Source organism: Centroberyx affinis, unplaced genomic scaffold, assembly GCF_046629955.1.
Source record: "Centroberyx affinis isolate AG114_WGS23_722 - 3 ecotype Tasmania unplaced genomic scaffold, CSIRO-AGI_Caff_v1 ptg001094l_1, whole genome shotgun sequence".
NCBI lineage: Eukaryota > Metazoa > Chordata > Actinopteri > Beryciformes > Berycidae > Centroberyx > Centroberyx affinis.
In genome coordinates, this window is record NW_027279639.1 from 793484 (window position 1) to 818752 (window position 25269).

The 25269-nt window shown below is 45.3% G+C and overlaps 1 protein-coding gene across 1 annotated transcript; it reads right to left on the reverse strand.

Annotated features, from left to right (window-relative positions):
- On the reverse strand, window positions 1-24353 carry tesk1b (testis associated actin remodelling kinase 1b). Its single transcript, XM_071523509.1, has 11 exons — window positions 24157-24353; window positions 22471-23202; window positions 12669-12790; window positions 12224-12272; window positions 10020-10166; window positions 8448-8530; window positions 5306-5396; window positions 4406-4489; window positions 3237-3323; window positions 2990-3086; window positions 1-2196 (listed from the first exon to the last, which is right to left on the reverse strand). The coding sequence occupies exons 2-11, from the start codon at window positions 22654-22656 to the stop codon at window positions 1049-1051; spliced, it is 2094 nt and encodes a 697-aa protein (XP_071379610.1). The 5' UTR covers window positions 22657-23202; window positions 24157-24353; the 3' UTR covers window positions 1-1048.
- Between the last annotated feature and the right edge of the window lie 916 nt (window positions 24354-25269).

Genomic DNA, 25269 nt, shown 5'->3' on the forward strand with positions numbered 1-25269 from the left:
TCTTTTTATTCAATGCCATCTTTAAATAATAAGAATCTGTACATCTCTGTTGAAGCAGGTCTTCGACCATTCATTCTCAAAAGTAATAACGATAACAATAGTTTTTCCTTATTAACAGCAACAGTAATACAGTTGAAGTGCTTTACCAGGCAACCAGAAGGGCCAACGGAGAGATCATACAGCAACAAAAATAGTCATAAGAACGGTGTACGGCACACACACTCACACACATATACCTCGTTCATGCACAGAGACACACACATCCCATTCAATCTCCCACACTCAAACATACACCCACCACCCCTTCTTATGCAGACACACACACACACATATTTCCTGCTTTATACATACACATCCACGGTGCACCATACACCTCTTGATAATTAAAGACAAAAGCAAAACTGCCCTTTCATTCAAACAGCATCAAACATCAAAATCATTGCAACAGTAATACTAGGCATAACATTCCTCATCGTAGCATCATCAGCATCATCAGTCAAAAGAATCTTTACATCAGGGAATATACAGGATCCGGCCAACTGGACGGACCGGGAAGTGGAGTGTTTTTCATGCTGAACTATTGTCACTGTAAGACCTGCACAGGCACAGCTGACATCTGAAGTCATAACACCCCCAGCCCAGCAGAGGGCGTCATGCCACAAGTTGCCAGCAGAGCCACCAGCTCTTTACAATAGATGGAGTCGGTCCTTATCACATCCTTTACCACAGATAAAGAGTTTCTCCAATTTATCATATGAGACAGCACAGGAGTTTTAGGTAAACCGATCCAACATCAGACACTCGGAGTTCTGCCTCCTCTAGTTTGTGTTCACGTGTGCGCCCTCTCTACACCAAAAAGCGTGTCTGGGAAATAAAGTGGGGTATTGCTGGGGTTAAAATATGTGCAAATTTGTAAGAAGACCCACTAATTTCCAGGGCAGAGCTGTTGGTACGACGCAAACAGCAGAACTCCACACCGCCTGTGAGCCCAGCGTCTCTTCTGCTAGATTCCCGGTGTATTTGGTGTCGAAAAGAAGTGGGGCGGAGCTTATGTCTGCGCCCCGGGCAAGGTGCGTCCCGGCTCTAGGCTGGTGGTGGTGGTGGTGGGGGTAGGGGAGGGCGGCAGGCCCTTGGGTCCCGGGCAGAGCAGCCCGCGCGAGGCCGCGTGGTCCCCGTTCAGGTTCTTGTAGGGGTTTCGGCGCGGCGGGGCTCTGAGACACATGGAGGGGAAGCGCAGGCCGGCCAGGCAGCAGCCGGGACAGGAGATCACCTCCTCCTGGTCCAGGGAGTGACCGCTGCCCGAGCCGAACGGCGACGGGCCGGCCGGGTCGCCGGGAGGGGAGTGGTAGCCGTTGGTGGAGGTGTTGGCGTTGGAGCCCCAGCCCAGGGGGCGGCTGATGACCACGTTGTTGTTCTCCAGGTGGGACAGGGGGGGCAGGCAGGGGGGGCCGTTGGAGATGGCGGACCCCCACCCGTTGGAGAAGGGAGGGGTGGAGGGCTGGAAGGGAGTGGAGGATTGGGACGGAGGAGGGGAGAGCTGGGAGTACGGAGATGAAGTGCTGTCTTGTGTGTCCGGGGAGCTGGTGCAGTCCATGGGCTCCTCCTCCTCCTCCTCCTCCTCGTCCTCCTTCTCTTGGTCCAGCAGTTCCAGAGACAGAGGTTCGAGGGACAGAGGGAGACCCGAATCGCCTGCCGGGACGTCCACACTCTTCCTCTCCCCCTCTTCCTCTTCCTCCTCTCCTGACAGCAGCCTCTCTTTCTCACTCACTCCATTCATTGCATTTACAGCGTCCATGTGAGACGGAGATTCCTTATCCTCCTCGGTGAGGACAGTGTTGGGTGCCGATGTGAGGTGCGGAGGGGGGGTGCAAGGCAGCGACTGGCAGCGGCGGTGCCTCCTGGGCGGGTCGCCGCCGTCGGCCTCTGTGGAAGTGGGGCTGTTGCAGGGGTCTGGAAGCGGGGGCAGCGTGAAGGTCAGGGAGATGACCGACTTGCTGGGGGTGTCGAACAGTTTGATCTTGCCCCCCTTTAGGTCCTCCCGCTGAGAGAACGGGTTGAACCGGGTGGGAGGGGCCAGAGTCCCAGAGGGGGGCGTGGCCGGGGGATGGAGCATGTCGGATTTGCTGCGGCAGAGGCGGGGATCGGCCGGGAGACACAGAGATCGTCTGCGCAGAGGGCCGATTTCCGGAGAAACAGCTGGGGGGGAAAAAAAGAATAAAAAAAGAAATGAGGAGGAGAGGTCAAAACTTATTTCATCACAGTGAAACATGCTCAATATTAATCTTCAGAACAAATAAACTGTGTTTAGCCTTAGGTGCATCATTTTTGTAACATACAATCTTCCATGACTGGGTCAAAAATTACCTGTAGTATCAATGTTTGTTATTCATTTATTAAATATAAACTATAAAGGCATACCATCTTCATAATTTTGCAAAAAATGATGTGAATTTTATTTTGGTCCTTACAAGAATGATTTCATGTTTGAAATATGTTTGCCACTTCTGAACACAATTTGAAAGCATAGATAACTAATAAACTATTATATAGAAATTACATAGAAAAATGTCAATATCCACTTTTTTGCTATCATTCAAGCAGTTTCTGTTTCTTCAAAACTTGGATTTCTTAAAGCAGAATAAATCATTTCCACCCAATAGGGAACATATCTATAAAAAAACCCTCAAAAAAACAAACATAACGTAGGCTTATCGTAAGAGCCACTACATAATATGACACCATATTGGACATTATTAAATTGTCAAACAAGCAACCCATTCAAAGATGAGTCCTAAAAATTCTTCAAAACTTCAGAAACCTCCAGCAGCTGCACCTTCAGATCAGTCTGAGCCGCCGCAGCATGCAAGTGATAACATCTATTAACCGGCACCTCAGGGACCCTCAGACTCAAACCTCCCTGGGGTTCGGACCCCCCTAGAGAGACACATGGGTGCACGGATACACACACACAGAGCATCTGATGACTCACCCTTCACCGCCGGCTCATCCTTCTGTGTTCTCTCTGCCTCTCTCCTCTCCAGCTCCGCTACGATCTGGGAGAACGATGGACGGAGCTCTGCATTCATCTGGAGGAGGGAGAAGCAGACGGGGCAGTTTGAGAGAGACTGAAGAGAGGCGTGAGGGACAGAGGAGCGCTTGGAAAATGCAAGACACTGCTCAAGTAAGAGTGATCAATGCGACTGTATGTGTAGGAGTGTGTGCAGTCTGAGTCTTACATTGCAGCAGGTGACGGCCAGGTCTAGGAAGTCTGGAGGACAGTCTCCCACCATGTGCTGAAAGGTCGCCACATCCAGACCAAAGTCCTAAAACAAAATCACAGAGCATGTGGGTTAACATTCATATCTTTGTGTGTGTTTGTTTTTTTGGCTATGTCTGGAAAGTGTAAGTCCATCGCTTTGACAGGTAACCAGCTCGCCTTCAAAGGGTTTTATCTTTCAAAAAGGAAAATCTAGATGTACCTTGAACCAGAGAATGACGAACAGCCAACTTAAACAAAAGCATGAGGAACACACTAAAGGCAGCCTCTTGTTTAATGGTGAACTGACCTACTGCCAGAGGGAAAGGGGGTTTAGCCTGCTGTCCTTTTAAATAGCCACAAGGGGGAGAAATGCTCTTATGGTAACTTCAAAGGATCTAGATGTAGCTGAGCACCCAACAGGATTCATATAGACCACATATTCAGCATACAGACCATAAGACACTGCAATATCCTCTCTCTACCTATAACCACTAATGGAAGAGTTTCATTGTAAAGTGAGAGTGCAACCATTTGAAAAATGTGACACAATTATTGCAGGTATGAAACAAAGCCTCACTATTGAATACTACTGTAGTTACCAGTCATTTTGAGCCATTTACTTACAAAACAGTAACATTTTGAGAGATGCAATCCTCTTCTCTTCTAAGTATTGAGCAATGAACACCAGCTTCTTTCCCCCCCAAATAATGAGGGGGAAGGAAATAATAATTAAAAATAATATAATTCCAAACTTTGATATCCATCATTTGATCCAACATGTAATTAACACGTATGCTTTCAAAATGATCTGTGTCATGATGTTAAAAACACATTAGATTTTACTGTTAAAGCTAAGAGTCATCTTTAGACCTCTGCTTACACAATAGTTAAGTGTTTGAGGTGCTTTTGAAACACTGACTGATGGACTTCAGGCAGCAAAATAGATAATGTAGCGTTTTGGAAGGAAATCCCTTGATGGCTGCTGTTTAAATATTGCACAGAATAATTATGACTAAGCGAATTATAAACATTTTAACACGCCGACCGATGCGATAAAGGGCTCGATGAAAGGACAAGATGAGTATGTGACGACAAGGAAACGGGGGGCCGGTTAAGGCGCTGTGATGAAAGCGCTGTGGCCCGTACCTCGGTGCGTGGCAGGATGTCGGGGTCGGCCTGGATCCTCGCAATGATCTCACACAGGATGATCCCGTATGCAAACACATCCACCTGAGGAGAGAGGAAGACGAGTCAGCTGTAGACACACAGACAGAGGTAAGAGAAAAAAAAACAATTAGGTGTATTCACTCCCTAGCTAGTACATATCCACCCAAACCACACGTTTTTAGATCATTAGTGAAACAAATGAAAACATCTATTGTTTTGTCAGGCTGCTTTTACGTCAGAAAATGTTGACTTTTATGTATTTGGCCAACTGTTGCCAACTAACTCCAAGTAAATGCATACATGTTAGTAAACCATTCCTTTCCTGCACTTCCCACATTTACAGACTATTTATTACCATTTTGCCTTTATTTATTTTTATTTATTTTATTAGCCTTTTATTTGCAGTGTGCAGAATTATTTTCCCATTTTTCCAGTAGCATATGTTTACATGCTGCCGGCATCCTATTTTATTGCTTTTATTGTTTATTATACCATTTTGTCTACTATTTGTGCTTATTTTTATATTTTAGTTGTGTGTTATATTACTGATATATTATACTGATTCCTATAACTTTTGCTGCGACCCAATTTTCCCACTGGGTTAAAAAAAAAAAAAGTTTCATCTTATCATATTAAGTGATAAGAATTACTTAGTTTGTTAGTGCAAATACTGCATTGCAAACAGTTAAATACTGGCCACAAGCCAAGAAGTACAGCTATTACATAACTACATTCCGTATTTGTATTTAATAACTGATCTATTAAAAATGTTTTATTACTTTCTTTCAGCGTCTTGATCTTTTGCTTGAGTGTCTTTCATCACACCCAGTGTGCACCTTGAATGCTACAGGTAGGCTAATGAAGCAGATCCATCAGTACCTTCTCATTATACACCTCTCCTCGCAGCACTTCTGGAGCCATCCAGTAGGGGGAGCCGACCACAGCCAGAGGCTCCTGGTCTGCTGCCTCACTGCGGGGGGGGTGGGGGAGACGTTAATATACTGTGTCTCAGCATAACAGTAATGTTCTTCACCGAGTTATGAATTAATTACATTGAGTGAATCTGAAGACCAAGTCCTCACAAGCAGATCAGTCACAATACTGGACCCGGATTGGCCGATAACAGCAGCTCCTCTAATTCAAATGAGGTAAACCTGCTGATTGGACGCTTTCCAATGGGTGTGTCATTGAAATGCTGCTAACTGGCCTGATTGTGAGGATTTCAGTTATCAGTTATTTTTAACTGATAACTGAAAATTGTTAATTTCTACGATAGAGGCCCTTTAATGCTCCTCTGGTGCAGCAAGAATATATATTCTGACATAACTATTCTGAAATATTAACGAGGCCACATCCCGCTACAGATGAAGGTTCATTTTAAGTGTGTAAAATGGCAGTGTGTCGAAAACTGCATAAAATGTGAAGCCACATGTATATCATCATGGGATGACTGTTTGTTTCCAGGCTTCCCAGCACAATTCCCAAGCTTTAACACATCAGAAACTGTCAAATAAAATATTTTCCATTATTTTCCAGACCCACTTAGGAACTCTGCAATTCACACAAGATGAAACAGAGACTGATAAACAAACGGACAGACAAGCACAGTCAAGCAAGCAGGCAGTTACGCTCGATTTCATTAAAGCGGAACCCAATCAAGATGAGGTCTTACAGGGTGAAATGAGGCTGTGTGTATGTGTGTGTGTGTGTGTGTGTGTGTGTGTGTGTGTGTGTGCGCGTGTGTATGTACACATCCTCTGTATCTAAGAGACGGCAGTGTTTTTCAGTTATGTGGCGATATCGTTGTGCAATTTTAACTGTATAAAAAGGAAGGAACACAAGAATGTGCAAGGACAACGTGCTTGCACACATGCCTGCATTCACACACACACACACACACACACACACCCCGCTGGCAGATACTTCCTCTCTGTGCTATTTCCATCTGCTACTGTGGGCTATGATACTGCAAAAATACAGGGAGGGAAGTGATGGCAGAGAGAGAGAGAGAGAGAGAGAGAGAGAGGAGCTGAGACAGTCATGGCTCCCAATGTAAACACCATTTGGAGAAGTGGAGCGACATCAGCAGGGAAAAGACAGAAAGGAGAGAGAGAGCGAGAGAGAGAGAGCGAGAGAGAGACATGGCTCCCAGTGTAAACATAATTTGGAGAAGTGGAGCAAGAGTCGGCGAGAGAGAGAAAGAAAGAAAGAAAGAGAGAAAGAGAGAGGGTTAACCCTAACCCTACCAGAGGAAAGATGGAGAGTAAAAGGACAAGAGTGAACTGGTATATGGGGGGGTGAGAGAGATGGAGTGAGGGAGACGGAGGGAGAGAGAGCGAGAGATGGAGGACTGGAATAGTTTGACCTTATTTGGAGCTCTTTCCTAAACCCCCTTCATCTCCTCTCCCTCTCTCCATCCCTCTCTCCCTCCCTCCCTCCCTCCATGCCACAAGCACAGGGGTAGCACTCCAACAGAAACACACACACACACACACACACACCAGACACACGAGAAGGCTTGTCAACATCGTGCATTCTCTGCCGCTGTTAACGCTTTGCTACAGTATACACCCGTGTTTGACTAAAATAAAAAAAGCAAACATGCCCTTGAAAATGACAGAAACCAATTCGCTGGCTGCTATTCAAACAGAACGGCCGACACAAACACAGGTTGCACGTTAGATGACAGACACACTGCTGTTGTCAGGTTTTTGCAATGTTTTTTTTTTTTTTAAAAAGGTTTTCTACAGGTTTTTTAGTCAAAACATGAAAATCCCAAACTCAAGTTGTGAGGTTTTCACCTGACAATGACGCACACTCAAGGTAAACATAAAAAAAGGTGGCTAGGCACAAACGGAAACAGTGCATTCAACACACACACACACACACACACACACACACACACAGGGCCGGGCCAGGTTACAGTGGCAGCTGTCTCCTCTCAGGAAGAGTCGTGTGTTTACCAAATGACTGCAGACACATTTACTAAAGAGACAGGAGGGGTGGATGAACAGCTAATGTGGACGTGTGTGTGTGTGTGTGTGTGTGTGTGTGTGTGTGTCATGGCGCGCGCGTGTGTGCGCGTGACATTGGCTGCTCCCCCTGCTGCATTTCTTCGAAGTCACGCTCGACATCCCGCTTCAATCCTTCATCGATTCCCTCCCCTGTCAAGCCGTTTAAAAGAGAAGCAATATTCATAAAGAAGACGGGCCGTCCAATTTGAGTCACACTGGGACACAGGGGAGAAAACGGCGTCCGGTCGAAGCACGCTACGCGGGGCGCATGATGTCATCCGAGAGACAGCCGAGAACCACCAACAGGGGATGCGTGTAACTTAGCTGGGCATTTATAGTCGGTGAATTGATGGCGATGAATAAAATATGCCATGTAAATGTCACAGCATAATAAACACGCAGCTGCCCCGAGCTGCAGCCTGCAGACAGACAGGAAGACCGAGAGAGAGAGAGAGAGAGAGAAAGAGAGAGAAGAAGAGAGCGCCGAGTCCCGGTGTCCCAACTCCCTAGGGTGTCATGGCAGGTCAGATTAAAATACTGACACCGTCTCTGTGAGTCAAGCCACTATGTCTGTCCGCCCTCGCCGTCTCTTCCCCCTTGAAACGAGGTTTATTAATATTAATAATAGTTCCACAGACAGAGTGGGTGGAGATGGTGGAGGGTGGAAGGGGGGGGGGTTAACCACAACGTTTTGGGGGGGGGTTGGAGGCGGCGGCATGTGCCTGCATACTTTGGAAAAAAAAAATCAGGCCGTGCTTTGGTGTGAGTAATGGATCCCTTTTTGTGTGCGATTGCATCTCATCCAAGTGTCTCCACGAGAAGAGAGAGAGGCAAGGAGAAAGAGACAGAGAAACATTCTGCACAGAGATAGAAGAGGAAAACAATAATAAGTGACAGAAAACAAGAGAGAGAAAGAGGAAGGAGGAGGAATCCAATATATATTGAGTGTGTTGTTATCTAATCAGAGTGTGTTGATAGAAATTTGATGAATAGACCGTTAGACTGACCTGTACTCTGGGATTTTCTCCGCCAGGCCAAAGTCCCCCACCACTGCCGAACACACACCGCTCTCCCAGCGCACCAGGCAGTTCTGCACAGAGGGCCACAGGTCACACACACACACACACACAGAGATCGCTTTATAGCTGCTGTTAAGCGTGTGTGTGCATTCCTTTGTGTAAGCATGTGGCCTCCTGTGTGTACACTACTCCTTTGTATTCAGGTTGATTTTAAGATCAACTGAAACTATGAGCAGAGCTTTTCACTTCCTAGAGGGCTTTCAGGTGATGCAACACACTGTCTGGCGGCCATATTGGAGGTCATCAGCTCTTGGGCAACAGTGGCTGACTCTGTTTCTAAATGTACAGCTTGGCCTTTTCAGCAGAACTGAACAGACACGTCAATTTCTGTGCTGTTTTTTCACTGAGAACTGATTGTTTTGCCATGTCAGCTCGTAGCTAACCATGGTATCTGCTAACAATCGCTGTCTTGTTGTAAACACATTTGATTAGCACAGGCGTTTTCGGGGAAACAAGTGTTAGTAGTGGCTAGTAGTAGCATGTTAACAGCAACATCGGTTGTTGTGCTAAATTAGCCTGCTGGCTAGTTAGCTAGCTAACAGTTTGTTCAGGTTAACCGACTCTTCTCAAGCTACAACTGTTTTGGAGTAGAGACTAATACAAGACCTAAACCTAGAAGCAAAATATCATAATCACTTTTACTTACAACATTACTGAATTGGCCTACGCACGGCACAACAATGTTTTTCAGGTGTCTGTCTTTTTCTGGCCCAGTTGTTAGCCATTATCTGTACACAGCCTGTTCTCCTCTGGACCTCCATGATGGCGCCAGATGTGGTTGCTAGGAGATTTGTGACACAGCTACAAAGCCTCTAAATATACAGACAATTGCTCTCGACTGTTCCCAAAATCTAGATTAAAAGGCAAAAGGTGATCAAGCATTTGCAGTCGGGGCCTCTCAACTCTGGAACAACGTGTTGAGTGATATCTATGTGTGTTTATATATGCATGTGTGTAGAGCTGCAATGATTAATCGATTAGTTGTCAACTATTAAATTAATCGCCAACTATTTTGATAATCGATTAATTGGTTTGAGTAATTTAAGAAAAATAAGTCAAAATTCTGATTCCAGCTTCTTAAATGTGAATATTTTCTGGTTTCTTTACTCCTCTATGACATTAAACTGAATATCTTTGGGTTGTGGACAAAACAAGACATTTGAGGACGTCATCTTGGGCTCTGGGAAACACTGACCCACATTTTTCACCATTTTCTGACATTTTATAGACCAAACAACTAATCGATTAATCGAGAAAATAATCGACAATGAAAATAATCGTTAGTTGCAGCCCTACATGTGTATGTGTGTATCACTGCCTTGTAGTCAAGTGCTTGTGGAAGATGCATCTGTGTACATATGAAAGTGTGCATCCATGCGTTTAATATATCGCTACCTTAGAAGCACAGTCCCTCTGGAAGTTTAATCTGTGCCGGTGTTCAGTGATGTGTGTGTGTGTTAGCGTGCGCCCATGCGTGTGTGTGTGGGTGTGTCTCATTACCTTGGAGGTGAGGTCCCTGTGGAAGATGCCCTTGCTGTGGAGGTACTGCAGCCCCCGGGCGATGTCCAGGGCCAGGCCGAGCCGCACGCTCCAGGACAGATACACATCGCTGTCCAACAGCTGCTCCAGGTTGCCACCGTTGATGTACTGGATGTTCGTGACAAACGGCAACAACAGGAGGCGTTAATTAAGAGAGAATGAATGATGAATTCATCCCAGCAAACATGTCGACGTTGCTTAGATATGCGGCGGCCTGCACCAGTGTTGAACACCTGTCTAAATATAAAGCCAAAATGAAAGTTGAGATGTTTTAGTCGTCCACAGCTGCTACCTGCATCGTGTTGTGAAACCGGGACATAAATTTCTTTCTGATCTGTCCAAAATAGTTTCCAAAGCCGTTTTAAGATGAATTTTTATTGTGCCATAACATATTGTGATTGAATATATTGGGATCTGTTAGGGTTCAGGTGATCGATTCCCACTTTTGCTAAGAGTAACAGAACATCAATTAGGGTTTTTGACCAAATCTAACACAGGACCATATCTCCCCTATTTTAGCATCTCTCCACTAATTGCCTGTCCAGTTTAGAATTAAGATTTTACCGATTACTTTTAAGGCTTTGCATGGCCTGGCCCCTAGTTATCTTTACAAACTTTTGATTCCTTATGAGCCCGAGACCTTCTGACTGTTCCTGTGTCCAGGATCAAGGCTAAAGGTGACTGACTGGGCTTTAGCTGTCAGCGCCCCCAGGGCGCTGAAGCATTTTGAAAAGTGCTGTATAAATAAAGATTATCATTGTTATTAATATTGACACTTCCTGTTGCTGTGGTTACCAGAAACAGATAGTCATGTGGAAAAAAATAACAGGAATTGTCATATCTATGATGATTATTGATTCATTATTACAAAGAAAAAAAAAGTAACAATTTTTTCATCATCATAAAGTTTATGTCTGAATCCTACTGACCTCTTATCTGATCAATACAATGTGATGTCACTCAAGTACAATCAATACAGGGATCAGAAACTAAAGATCATAGCGCTTCCTCAAACCCCCCTCATCTACCCCCCCGATTTTCCACTTAGTTACCAAGGCAACATCACGTCAACCCATCACACATAAGAAACAGGTGAAATGTGCCGAACTGCTTGACCTCAATCTGTCCAATAAATCCCCAACTACACTCCAGAGATTACTCCCTTCCTCCCAGTCAGACTCACTGGTCTTATAGCTAAAGATGAGCAGATTATTATATTCAGAAAAACAACTATTTTAAAAGCAAAAGGTGTTAAGATTAAATAGTAGCCCGTAATGTGCTTATGCCAGCAATTGTTTTAGAAGAGCAGGTATCCGTTTTTTCCACATCTCACTTTGTAATGAAACTTGGGATGGGGATAATTATACATTGGACAGGAGACTTAAATGGAGTTATAAGGTCACTCGTGGTCTTTAAGGTCACTCGTGGTCTTTAAAGAGTGAATCCCTGAGAGAGATCACCGACACGACCTTTTCATTTCCATTTTCACTTTAGCCCAAGAACGATGCTCATGCTCCATAAGGTTTAAAACGTATTTCATGTAGCCTATTTATTCCATGCATTCCCATCCTACTCAGTTTAACAACCTCATGGTTTGTTATTTCACTGCACTGCTGCACTCTCCTCTGTGGATACAACCATACTGCATGCCGCGCTGCATGACTACAAATAGTGATAAAATGCTTTTTGTACTGCTGAAACAATTAGTCGATTAATCGATTAGTTGATTGATAGAAAAGTAATCCTTTCAGTCATTTATCAAGTAAAAATACCAAACATTTGCTGGTTACAGCTTCACAAATGCTAAGATTTGCTGCTTTTCTCAATTTCGAATCATTATAAAATGTATACTTTGTGGGGGGTTTTTTTAAGCAATTTTAAGAATCACTTTGGGCTCTGGTACCTTGTGATGGGCATTTTCCATTATTTTTGACATTTTATAGACTAAAGGAGTAATCGATTAATCACAAAAATAGATTCATCGATAATAGTTGCAGCCCTACTTTTTTGTATTTGTTGTATATTGTACTTCCTACACTGTCTTCTTGCACTGAATCTGAACGCCTGTTGTGTACAGTGTAACCCATTAGCTGTCAATACTGCAGAGTAAAGTGATTCTGATTCATTATGCTCTCTACTCAGCAGCAAATAAACTGGTGTCTTACCTCTGTGAGAGCGTGGAGCTGCCCCTCATGGACACACACTCCTATAAACCTGCAGGCAGAGCAGACAAACACTGCTTCATTACAAGAGAAAAAAAGTCAAATTTGTAGACACAAAGATATTTTATGCACAGCTGAAGCACCAGACCCATTATAGGAATTCAAAGGAAGTTATTCACAATAGGAAAAGAAAAAACTATTCATAACAAGATTTGTAATGTAGTCCATGCTGGTTCAAGGATAATGGAAACTGTCCTTGTGAATTAAAGGAACCAAAAAGAAGAAAAGAAGAAAATTGGAAACCAGACAGTGCCTTTTTCCTCTTATTCTAGTTACAAAACTATATATCACCAAGGCTAACAGAGGCATGGGAAGGTAAGGAGTGACACCGACTGTAGGAAAATGTAAAAACTGAAAACTAAGTGTTTTTTCTGTCACACACTCTTACCTGAGTATGTTAGGGTGTGAGAGTCTGTTCATGAGTTGGACCTCCCTGAGCATGTTGGCTCTGTTACTGGCCATGGTGTTCATCTTCAGAGCCATCACCTGGCCCGACACACGATGCTGCACCTGGATCACACACACACAAAGTGTTTTACTTAGATTCATCCACTGAATTAATCCAGAAGTTACACAGGATTTCAAAACTGCAGGCAGAGGTTTGAGGTGTTTTAAAGGACTTTTCCGGATACAAAAAGCATAATTTCCTCCAGTCAGGCTGCTTACCAATTACTAGACACACACACATACACACACACACACACGGCTGACCGACTCCCTGGAGCAATCATCTATATAACACGTTGCATTTACTTTTTCCACCCTACAGAGAAACATGCCCGTTGGTGGAAAATCTCATCCAAAGCACCTTACAGTAACATGAGTGTGTATAACAGCCATGCTCCAACCATAGAGCTACACAGCACACTATTTGGCACATGTATGTTAATTTACACCCAAAAGTCGCATCAGTAAACACCATCTAAAGACATACAATGGAACTAAGACTTAGCACTAGGTAATCTTAGTGCTAAGACACTTTTGGGAAACCAGCAACAGACTGTAAGCAGGTCATTTCAGTTCTTTTTATTGGTTTATTCATTCGTCTGCCTCTGTGCCCCGACCTGCTGCTATGGCAATAGCTCCGTCTGGTATGGTAACCATGGCGACATGGCATGCTCCCCTTAGCCTGCAGTTTAGTGCATATTTGCTTGGGAAGTAGGTTGACTTCCAAAAAAAATGCATATGTAAAGAATGCATGGTGGTTGCAAGTCCGTAGGTCTCTTAGTGTGTGTGTGTGGTGTTTTGTGTGTGTGACTGTTTGGTGTTGACTGGTGTCAGAGAGCACAGTATGCATGTAGCGATTAGTGTTAGATCGTGTGGCAGTGTGTGAAAATGTTTGGTGGGGTGAGAATGTGCGTGAGAATTGGCATCGTGGGGTTTGTGTGTGTGTTTTAATGGTATTTATTAATGGCACAAGTGCAAACAGAGAGAGAGAGAGAGAGAGAGAGAGAGAGAGAGAGAGAGAGAGAGAGAGAGAGAGAGAGAGAGAGAGAGAGAGAGAGAGAGAGAGAGAGAGAGGTTTGAGTCTTGAGTCGGATGCAGTGAGCTGAAGTTGGTGTGACAGTGGCCTGGATCTCAGCTGGGCACGGGATCAGGCCGCTGATGGAAAATCCACAAAGCCTATTAGAGACCAGACTAGAGTGCGGAGAGAGTAACGCTATTAATATACACACACACATATACACACACACACACACACACACACGTCTGGCCTCTTAACCATTAGATCAAGGCTGCCCTCTTCATCTTAAGAGCCAGTCAATGAGAGTCGATCTCTCCTGCGCCGAATCCATTCTCTCCACTGAGGCACTTGAAGCCCTCTGCCTGTGGCATAGCACTGACACTGGGATACGCAGGCAGGCATGGATGGATGCACACGCAAAACACACACGCTTACAATAGTCTGGTTACTTCCTCTTGAAGAGAGAAAGATTAAGCAGACACACACACACACACTCTGCAGGAGCATTGGAGTAATCTCTTACCTCTCTTTATATATTTACAGCACTTACAGGACGAGGCAGAGTGAAGTCCGGTACAGGACTGTGGCGGATTACAAGGTTTATATTCTCCCATATGATTTATCACAGCTTCCTCCACTGCATTACCATAGATTTATCTGGCAGCAGCACCGCAAGGCTCTGCATAAATATGGATTTACATTCTCCAGACACACACACATATTTGCAGAAACTCTTACATGCTCATCTGCCATCCTGTCACTCACTCTCTCTGTCAAGCAATCACACACACACACACACACACACACACACACACACAGTGACTCACACACCCAGCCTGCTGTGCAGACATGAGCCAACTGCTGATGCTGCAGAGCCCAGCAGTAAGGTGCTGCGATGCTGCTGGACCAGACAGTTTGTTTTGTCCTGACAGTTCTTAGCCTCCAAACAAACAACCTCTCCCTCACCAACATTACAGGCTGGGGATCAGCTATGAGTCACCGCAGGCTAAAGTGCAACTTGGGTGAGATTTTCTCAGATGTGTGGGTGTCTGTCATGCAGTCTGGTTTTCATGAGCTTGAATCTACAAAGCCAGTGTGTGTGGCTGGACCTGAACAATTAATAAAAAAATAATAATAATAATATGAACTTACACAATTTCCAAATCAATGCAATTATTTGCTGTAGAGAGCGGAACTGGATTTCTGAACAAGGCGTTTTATTGCTGCAGGTAATTTTTGGTCGATGAATCAAGTACAATTTTGATGAAAGCCTTTCATCATACTCAAATCATCATACTCAATCTAAAAACAAAAACAAGAGCAAAAACAAGAAAAACTTGATATGAACCGCAGTTTATCGTTTATTCAGTCAATATCTTTCAGCCCTCGTGTGTATGAGATGTGGTGTGTTTTTCACGTGCTTCACTCTGCAATACCGCTGTGTGTGTGTGTGTGTGTGTGTGTGTGTGTGTGTGTGTGTGTGTGTGTGTGTGTGTGTGTGTGTGTGTGTGTGTGTGTGTGTTATAGGTTAGTGGGGAAAATGCCAAGCACTTTAGTGGGCATCTCCATGGACTTGTCACTGGAATGCTGATGTTCACGCCTACACAAGGATTACTCCACGTTATACAGCAACCACACACACACACACAGCAGACTTCTCTTCACGTGCGCGCGCTCAGACACACGACACACCCTACAGCTCTCCCTCAAACACACACTCCGTCTTGTAAAGTGCCGTTGTCAGCAGAGGAAAGGTCACAGGCATCTCTCCCTCTGCAGTGAACATGTGCAGCGATGTCTGTCATTAGCCAAGGGGGGGGGGGGGGGGGGGGGGGGGGGGGGGGGGCAGAGGGAGGGAGAGAGACAGAGGGAGAGAGAGAAAACTGGGTCTGCATAACGCATCACAGCAGACTACACACTGCTGCAGAGGTCAAAAGTGTGGAGTAGGACTGCATGACCGACTACACACACACACACACACACACACACACACACACACACACACACACACAGCAGAATGACATTGCCATTGGTCGACTATGAAGGCCTCATTTCCCTGGTTTTCACGGCTACGTCGACTCTCCACCAGCAGAGGCTAATGTCGGCGCTTCACCCAGCTGAATATACAGCTGATGAATCTAAAATCAACTTTAAAATAAACCAGACTGAGCAAATGACATGGTTTGCCAGTGGGAAGGCCACTTATTCCACTTAAGAAACGGTTTCTCCTGGCCTTTAGGCTCCTCTGAAAAGGAAAAAAAAAAGGAAAATTTTCATTTGAGGGAACGGTCCAGTGAACATGCCGTTTACATGCGAAAGTGCCTTAGAGGAAGAACTCAGGCCACAGACTGCAGCAACTCCTGGACTGTCTATCCAAACAATATTAAATCTATAGAAATCAGAATTTCCCTTATAATTAAATATGCAACATAATGGCTTCTCTTAAATTATATGAAAGCATAATTTGCCTATAAGACGATGACAGCATGCCCAGCATCACTTCAATACTGAGACAAAAAAAAAACAGGAAAGCTTCCACCAATTTGAAATGGGGCCCCTGCTCTGAATCCGAGTTGTAAGTACCCTGAGGGAGGGTGTGTGTGTGTGTGTGTGTGTGTGTGTGTGTGTGTGTGTGTGTGTGTGTGTGTGTGTGTGTGTGTACATAGAGAAAGAATCTGAGACAGAAATTGCCTTCCCTTTCCAAACGACGCAAGTCTAAAACACCGCCTGTGGCCATGCTCTCACCTTATGACTCCCATCAAGACGCATAACACAGAGTATTGTGTGTGAGTGTATGTGTGTTTACGTGTGTGTGTGTGTGTGTGTTTACGTGTGTGTGTGTGTGTGTGTGTGTGTGTGAGAAGGCATTTGAAACAAGGCAACCAGCCAAGTACGGTCCGTCAGTGCGAGCAGGGAGGTCCCTCTGTGCGGTCTCACTGGGCTCTAAAACACAACCTGATCCCAGAGTCTAGACCAGGTAGCTGACTGACACACAGCCACTTAAGTCTGTTGCACAACATCAACACTGAGCTGGTCACGCCCCCCCACCCCACCTCCACCTAATCACACACACAGGCCTAAACACGCGAGTTCACTTCAGTTCAAGCCCTCTCTCCCTCTCTCATACATGCAGAAACACATGTTACCATCGTCTGCAAAAACACCCACGGCCTGGCCTGCTGCTCGCTAATGGGATGTTCTGTGCATGAGGCGAGTGAAAGGGTGAGTGAAAGCAAGAAAGAGGGATTGAGAGAGAGAGAGAGAGAGAGAGAGAAGAGGGCAGTGGAGCGTCTTGTTACGACAGGTTAAAGCATGTAGGGCCAGGGAGGGCATTTAAAAAAACAAAAAACAAAGAAGAAAAGTTGTGCTGTGCTCCACCACAAAAACATTTCACCACTTCTGCAATAGTGGGAACACACACACACACACACACTTGTTTACTTTCTTCCAGGGGAGGGGCCTTCCTTGAGGCTTAGTTGAAGACTATAGGATTACTAGCTCTTTACACTCCACCAACATGTGGACACACACACCGACAGAGGAAAACACGCACTGTGTGAGCATGCAGCAACAACACACACACACACTGTTTGGCGAGGGAAGGTGGGGATAATGGGGTCCGTGAGGTTAAGAGGAGGTGCAAGTTGGGCAAGGCAGAGCTGAAGGAGGGAGTGTGTGGAGGATTTTAAAACAGAAGTTGTGCAATTCCAGTCCGAGAGTTCTCCATTTAAAACCATTGTTCAATTGAAATATTTGAGGAATAAACATGCGCTGCGGTGTGCATGAACATGTGCAAGTCGCCTGCTCAACGCCTTCATTTTTGCGCTGTTGTGCAGAACATAAACAAAAGGCAAATACCTGCGCATGCACACACACACACACACACACCTACCTCTGCTGTGAGTGGCAGCAGAGCAGGCCCTGACTGGAGCGAGGGAGGAGAGGAATAATAAGAGGAAAAGTGCTACGCTAAGCCGCTGATGTTCAAGTCTGCACTGGCAACACTGCGATCCAATGGCAACATGGACACACACACACAGCCTCCTAATCCAACGCCCTGAAACTGATCACAAGAACATGGCTGACAGCTGATGATGGATAGAGGTTTGTGTGTCTATCCAACTCCTAAGGCTCGGTGTGTTTTCCCCTCCTTTGTTGCCATTTTATCCTCCCAGTAAGCTGCAGTTGCTCCAGCGGCCGGCCCTTGCTTGTCTTAGAACAGATCTCATCTCAACACGTCCTGATGGGAGAGTCCCGGTGTTCAGCGGTTAAGCAATCAATATTCTCTCTCTCTCTCTCTCTCTCTCTCTCTCTCTCACACACACACACTCTTGCAATCCCTTCGACTGGAGACTGTTACAGGGGAATTTTTACGATTGAATTTCACTCAAACCCAGTAAGATGTCCCAAACGATTCTGTCTTCTTCAAAAAAAGTCATAAGGAAAATATATTATGTTGATGACAGTAGATGTAGCAAACTGGATACACATGTATACTATACACACACACACACACACACACACACACAGTGTCAGTCAGCATCATATAGCAATGTTTGGCAACACGTTTCCTTGACCATTTCCACTGTCATGGGCAGCTGACACACACACACACACACACAGTTACATCCAGCTGACTTACTGGACATAGACAAGCCTGCACACACTTCAATCTCCAATCTCTTTAACACACTATTTTTGGCCTTTGGAGACTCCTCTCTTCATCTTATTGCACCCAGCTGATCATCTCATGTGTGAATTTGTTAAGGACCCACGCCACCCCCCACCTCCCACACACACACACACTGTCACTAGCCACCCCCCACCTCCCACACACACACACACTGTCACTAGACTCAATTGGGTTAATCATAGCTTGTAGGATAATTAACGTGCTGACTTAATGTTTGCTATGGAGAACGTCTTACTGTGTGACTCATGGAACTGTGTTTGAGCTGTCAGTTTTACCGCCCACTTTTCGCAACAATTATCAAAGGCAAATAACCAGACAGGCCCTCAAATTACCTCCATTACCAATACCACTAATAGAGCCACAAGTCAGTTTGATCCACGAGACAAAGATCATCACACCTCCTCAACTTCAAGCTGTATAGTTATACTAGGGTTAGACAATATATAAGACTGGGATGCTCTGCAAGCTTTTGAACACAATGACGAGATTTGTAAGGAGCCTAATAGGAACAGAATCTGGTAAAAAGCCTATCCTGACTCTACTCCATGTTTCCTTCTTCTCAGACAGCCTGCGTCATCTATATGGACATCACAGAAATATAATCTGGCAAGACTGCCGCAACAATAGAAATGCTGGAAAACAGGACGGACAACAGTAATCGATTTAGAAATGAATACAAGTTGTTTGTCCAAAAGCCTGTAAACCTGAAAAACTGTAAAAAAAATAAATAAACATCATATTTCCGTCTACTAAATGGAAGAGTGGAACGACGGTGCTGTGTATTTGTGATTGAGGGGCTTCACTGCGTTTGGGCCTCCAGGTCTAGTTTGGGGGAAAGAAGAGGGGAAAAACAGCAGGAATCCTGTGCATGAAGGCCAAAGCTGGGTAGTACAAACACACATGTACGCACACACACACACACACACGCAGTGGGACTTTTCTTTGAAGAATATTAAAGGAAGATGAAAAGCAGCACCTGAAGGATTTGTCTTGACACGCGTGCTCCCTTCCTTTCACCCTCTCCCTTTCTTTCTCGCTGTGTTCTTTTTTTTTTTTTGAGATTGCACAATAGCACACCGGAGAGGTGAATGGCTGCCTGTCTGCCTGCCGCGAGGCTCCATTGATCTGCACTGAGGACCGAGGCTCAGCAGCAGCAGACGGAGATGGCAGGACGCCAGAGCCTTTGTAGCAGAGGGCAGGACCAGGATCGTACCAGGGTTAACACTTCAAAGTCTGTACGCGGTATGCATATGCATGTGTGTGTGTGTGTGTGTGTTCGTTTGAGTGAGTAGGTGACCGCTAAAATTCAGAAACAACAACATCCTAACAGGTTGTTCTTCAGGACAGCAGGGACATTTCTCTGAACTAGACCAGGATGCAGTGTCAAACACAGGCATTCAATCATCTGTTTGCCAAACGATTATATCGCATTGCGCCGTCAGCAAACTTTTTACATGTGACCGATAGCCGCGGTAACAATTTTGCATTTATATAGCGTTATCAAAGGGCAAGTCGATCAAAACTCAAGTGGCATCTTGACAAGCCAGCAGTAAACACGGTGACATTTGCATGCTCATTGGCCATTCAAAGGGCAAAGCTGAGGGAGTGGCTTCAGACAGCTGAGTGGCCTAGAAGGGCTTTTATTTAACAAGGGGAATGGACTGCAGAGTGGCATGAAGCCCCAAGAGTGAAGTCAAATCACAAGAAATCTCTTTCTCAATGAAGTGAGTGCCAACATGGCCGCTCCCAGCACAGTCTCAAGATCCCAGTGCTTAACTAACTATGCATTGGGGTTTTAAACTAATTTTATAAGTTTGTGTAAGAAAGCCAAATTGTGCCTGAATTGTCAGAATCTTGTAGTTTAAGCTCATTCTTCAGCATTTCATTCAGATCTCAGTACTGCTAAACCTAACTCTGATCTTGCAGATTTTCATGTTTTAACTGCAGCTGGAGGATTATATGTTCCACTAAGGGTTGAGAAATTTCTACCACCCTTTGTCTTATGAAACCCTTTAAACCCCCATTGGATTAAAGCAAAAATGCATGTTCGTCAAGCTGAAAACAAGCCTGAAAACTGGAGATACAATGTTTTCACCAGACAACAGTGACAGTTCCCCTTAAACTCACATCATACATTCATCCACAGACCCAAATATCAAAAACAAAATACCAGGGACAAGAAACACTCATCGCCTCCAACTCACGTGGGTCTTGGCATCACTTGCACACTTACTATGAAGAAGCTCCTTATAAACAACAGACTCTTCCATCCTCACTCCTTCCCACCACTCACTTTGACTGTTATTAACTGTTCCCAGGTCAGCAAAGAGGGCACTCCTGTACGTAGCTTTACCTCTTAAGTGTGTGTAAGTTACAGGTGTCAATTAAAAAGCAACCTAAGAGAAAAGGATGTTGACCAGAGAATTAAATAAAACTGACTTTTTAAGCTCCATCACTCAAGTGTCCACTATGGGACTGTTTAACCGTATAACACATTTAATGAAGTGGATGTAAAGCAGATAATGTAGGTTTGATCCCTGAAAGAGCCAACATATCCATCCCTACACACTACACCTCACACCTCTAACAGGTGCAGGAGCTCCAGTCCTGGCTGTTCCTGAACTCTGACCCCTCTGGTGGATGCATGACTCAGAGGGAGATGTGGAGAATTTCCTAATTACCCTGTGTGTGTGTGTGTGTGTGTGTGTGTGTGTGTGTGTGTGTGTGTGTGTGTGTGTGTGTGTGTGTGAAATATAGCAATCAAATGCTCCAAATTCTGTAACAGATCCTGCTATGTCTAACAGCAGGATTTTTCTAATAGTGACTACGTGTACATGAGCACAACAACACAACTATTACTAACAGTCTGAGTAAGAAAATGGTGCAATTACAATGATTTATAAAATGACACGTCCTTGTCTAGGTGTTTTACATTTCACAATTCCCTATTCTGCAGAGCTCAGCTTCTCTGCTGGATTTGAATGGTATTCAATACGATGCATGTTGACAATGTCTGTCAATGAAGCCTTATCACGCTAAAGCTGAAAAATTCCAGCTCTTTCAGCTTTCTCTACCCTATTTGAACAACTCCTAAACTTTCCATGCATGTGTCAGAGCCACCGTGTCAAACCAAAACTGCAACATTAACTTCATTAGAAACAAATGCAATTTCTCCTCTCAAAAGGTGAGGCAATTTGCCCGTTGGCCACCTGTTCTTTGTGTTCTGCTATCTCTTGCACCATCAAACTGGGCCTTATGTGGCAATTCAGAGCCGTCATTAATTAGGTGTCGCTTGGAATTAGCCTCTGCCTAAGTGAACAGTGCCATTACAAAGGGTGAACGCTACTGGTCCAACAGAGAGAGTAGGGTTACCTGTACGTGTGCCGGATCTACCCGTCCTGACCGTATCACTTACACACCAAAACACTGTGTTCCTCTTCCACAACATGTGGGTCACTGGCAGACACGAGTGGGGAGGACAGGACCATTAGATGGGTCAGTGAAGCGTTAACTTTCCAAAGTGACGCCATCACCCTCCTGTAATTCTTAAACATCATGCATCTCTTTTGGTGTTGGGTTCAGGCAGTTGGTTACCACAGATACCACTCATTTCTTAATCAGTGGTTGGTGAAGAATCAGCAGGTTGAGTCAAGTTAGGAGGAAGTAAACGACTCAATCTGGGCTGCAAAAGTTTTAGCTGAGTTAACGTTTGTGTCTCTCCGTCTCCATCTTCTTTGATGTCAGAATCAAGAATGAAGTCTGATGGCTTAACTTTATTCAGTATAAACTATAGATCTTGAGGATCTGCAGGCCTAAAACTTACTTGTGTGTGTGTGTGTGTGTGTGTGTGTACTCTATCTGCAAGCTCCTGCAACAAGCTACCACACCAGCCTACATAACTTTAATTCAGTGTTAATTCTCCAAAATCATGCCTCAAAAATATCACAGATCTCCCTGTTGCGAGAACCCCACCACCCAAACACACACACACACACACACACACACACACACACACACACAGGTGTCTCTCACCTTGAACACCTCTGAGAAGAAGCCTGCGCCAATCTTCTCGCAGATGAAGTCATCTATGCGGGCCAGGCTGGACACTGCGCTGCGCAGCGCCCGGTAGGATGACGGCCTGATCCGGTTGGGTCCGTGGACGCTGTGGATGGGCGGCTCTGCCCCCTCCTGCTCCGGCTCGACCCTCTCCATCTCCATCTCGGACAACCCGGGAGGAGGAGAAGAAGGAGGAGGAGGCGGGGGGAGGACGTGGGACGTGTGCGTAGTTTAAAATCCAGCCCGACCACTGTTTACATTTCCCATGTCCGCTACATGGCCTCGGCGGGGAACAACACGTCAAGGACTCACGGGGGGAAAGCCAAATTTCGGAGCTGTGGTGAAAGACCGGTTAGGCCCAATTCCGCTGTCAGATTCCTCGGTGCACCTTCACGCTGTCAGGTCCGGATAGGCTTCTGTCTGTTTCTAACAAACTACGCAGCTACGCCGGCGCATCCTGCAGAGTCGGTGCGCAGTTTGGTTTCATTCCCTCCTGTCAAGCAGAAGAGGAGGATGTGCGTTTCCTCTGCCTCGGCTCTAACTGCGCAGACTGCTGCTGCTGTCTTGGCAGCGGCGTCTCTCTCGGTTTCCTCCACTCCGCTCCTCCTGCAGTGGAAAAGGCCGGGGCTCCCCTCCCGGTTCCACCAATTGAATCCCGGGTTTCCAGTGCGCACGGAGCTGCCTCACTGGCGCTGCAGCCTATTGCAGCTGTGAGAGGGGAGGAAGGGGGAGGAGGAGAGAGAGAGAGAGAGAGGGAGGGGGGGGTGCAAACCAGAGGCGTCAATTCACTAAAATATAAAAAGGTAGAGCAAAGTCTGTGCATCTGAAGTCATTTGCCACCAAAACTTCCAAACCCGCTTATATCGACTACATTTCTGGGGACTAATTTGAACAATTAAGCCTAGACAATATAATTACTTGATCAGTGTGGCAAATTATTATACGTAGGTCGCCAAACTTGCCATCTTGCACAGACGCACGCAGCTTATTTGGGGGACATTAGTCTTGAAAGCTCCTCTGATATGATTTTGGACTCCAAATACATTCCTGACAAATTTTCTCTCCATTACAACGATTCAAACAAGATCAAATGCGGACTCGCTCATATGGCAAGTGCCTATAATGACAACAAAAACTGTCATTATTACCATGGAGTTTACTCTGGTACACTGAGCTGTTTGTCTGGTTATCTGCTCTCTTGTGATAGCAGCCGTGGAAGCAGCGAGATATCACCGCTCATTGTTTTTTGCCTGCACTTTGCACACACAGGCGCTATCTGAAACTGATCCAATCACACACACAGCATTCAAACGGCTCTCGTGATGGCTCGGTCAATGGGAACCGGGGGTCTCATAAACGCGTAAACGAGCACCTGAGCGCCCGGGCAGCGTGCCGTAGCCTGCAGGACGCGTTTGATGCTCCGGTGGAACCGCGTATCGTGACACATCTCACCACAGCTTGACTGCGGCTTATAAATTATGAATGCAAAACTGAGCTGAGTTTGTGCGGCTCGTCTGTCACTTAAGTCCCTCCGGATACACAGACGCACATTCAAACTACATATCATTAGGCTGCGGGTATAATTCAAGAGTGAAAACGCTGACGCACAACTGCACCATGAGCGAGCATATAGGGACGCATGCTTGCACGGATGGCACTTACCTGGCCTTCGTCAGAAAATACTCTGCTCCTCACGCGGTGGCCTCTGTGCACCTATAGCCAAGATCAGGTCTGGTATCCGGTTACCGAGGCCTTTATTTTACTAATTAATCATCTTTGTCCGCCACCTCCCGCCTTTAGACAGCCTCTCTGGTTTCGTTTTACCTCCCCGCCGCTTCCCTGCGCCTCTCTCGCTGTCGGGTTTGGTTGCATGAAGGAAGCGGAGCAGTGACTTTTGCTGTGCTTTATTGGAGGCGACGAGGCTGGGCGGGTCCACATGTGATCACCGCAAAAATGCACCTGTGGGGGCGCTTCAATTGGACCTGCTCTCACCTATGGGCGCCTGCGCTACAGAATCCAAACTCTCAAGGTTATTATAGCCTCACTGCATCTGCGCGTGTCCACTCTGCCACATTGTGCCAAGAAGTGGTTCTTTTAGGTTTTGTACCACAGCAGAAGCCTTTTTGGTGCAGTAAAGAACCATTTTGGAAAAGTTCTCTATAGCACCATGCTTACATGGTTCCTTTAGGTGCTATAAAGAACCTTTCAGGAATGAATGAGAAGTCAGCCAAGTCAGCAATATCGGATAATAGGTTTTTAGTTCTGTATTCTGATTTGTCAGAGGATTATTTGAGTCAATATACAGTTTATGTACCCTTAAACGTCCCATATCATTCAGTTTTCATGATTTTGTTTTCAAATACGCTGTGGCTGATTACAATAATGTTCTGCATGGTGTCTTGGAAATATATGTAGTTTAGTTAAAAGGGTATTTATTGAATTAATATGAAGACTAAAGCCTCACAATGCTGGACTCTGATGGGGTACAACACCAGCTCCTCTAATTCAAATGAGGTAAACCTGCTGATTGGAGGCTTTCCAGTGTGTGTGTTCATTCAAATGCTGCATTGGCCTATAAAAAAGGACAGATCATTCAAAATGCAATAACTTTAAATTTAATCACTCAAACAAAATCAAATATTAACAATGTCTCCATCAAACATACAGTAGGCCAGTGGTTCTCAATGTGGGGTCCGGGGACCACCAGGGGTCCTTGAGGGGGTCCCGGGGGTCCACAGCAAATTGATGAATTGTTAAACTTCAGCATTATTTCAT

Excerpts from the sequence above, each read along its gene's own strand:
- tesk1b (XM_071523509.1), bottom strand. The coding sequence starts at position 22,656 with ATGGAGATGGAGAGGGTCGAGCCGGAGCAGGAGGGGGCAGAGCCGCCC. Across the intron at positions 12,273-12,668 it reads TCACACCCTAACATACTCAG|GTTTATAGGAGTGTGTGTCC; the intron begins GTAAGAGTGTGT and ends CTCTGCCTGCAG. Across the intron at positions 8,531-10,019 it reads ACAGGGACCTCACCTCCAAG|AACTGCCTGGTGCGCTGGGA; the intron begins GTAATGAGACAC and ends CCCTCTGTGCAG.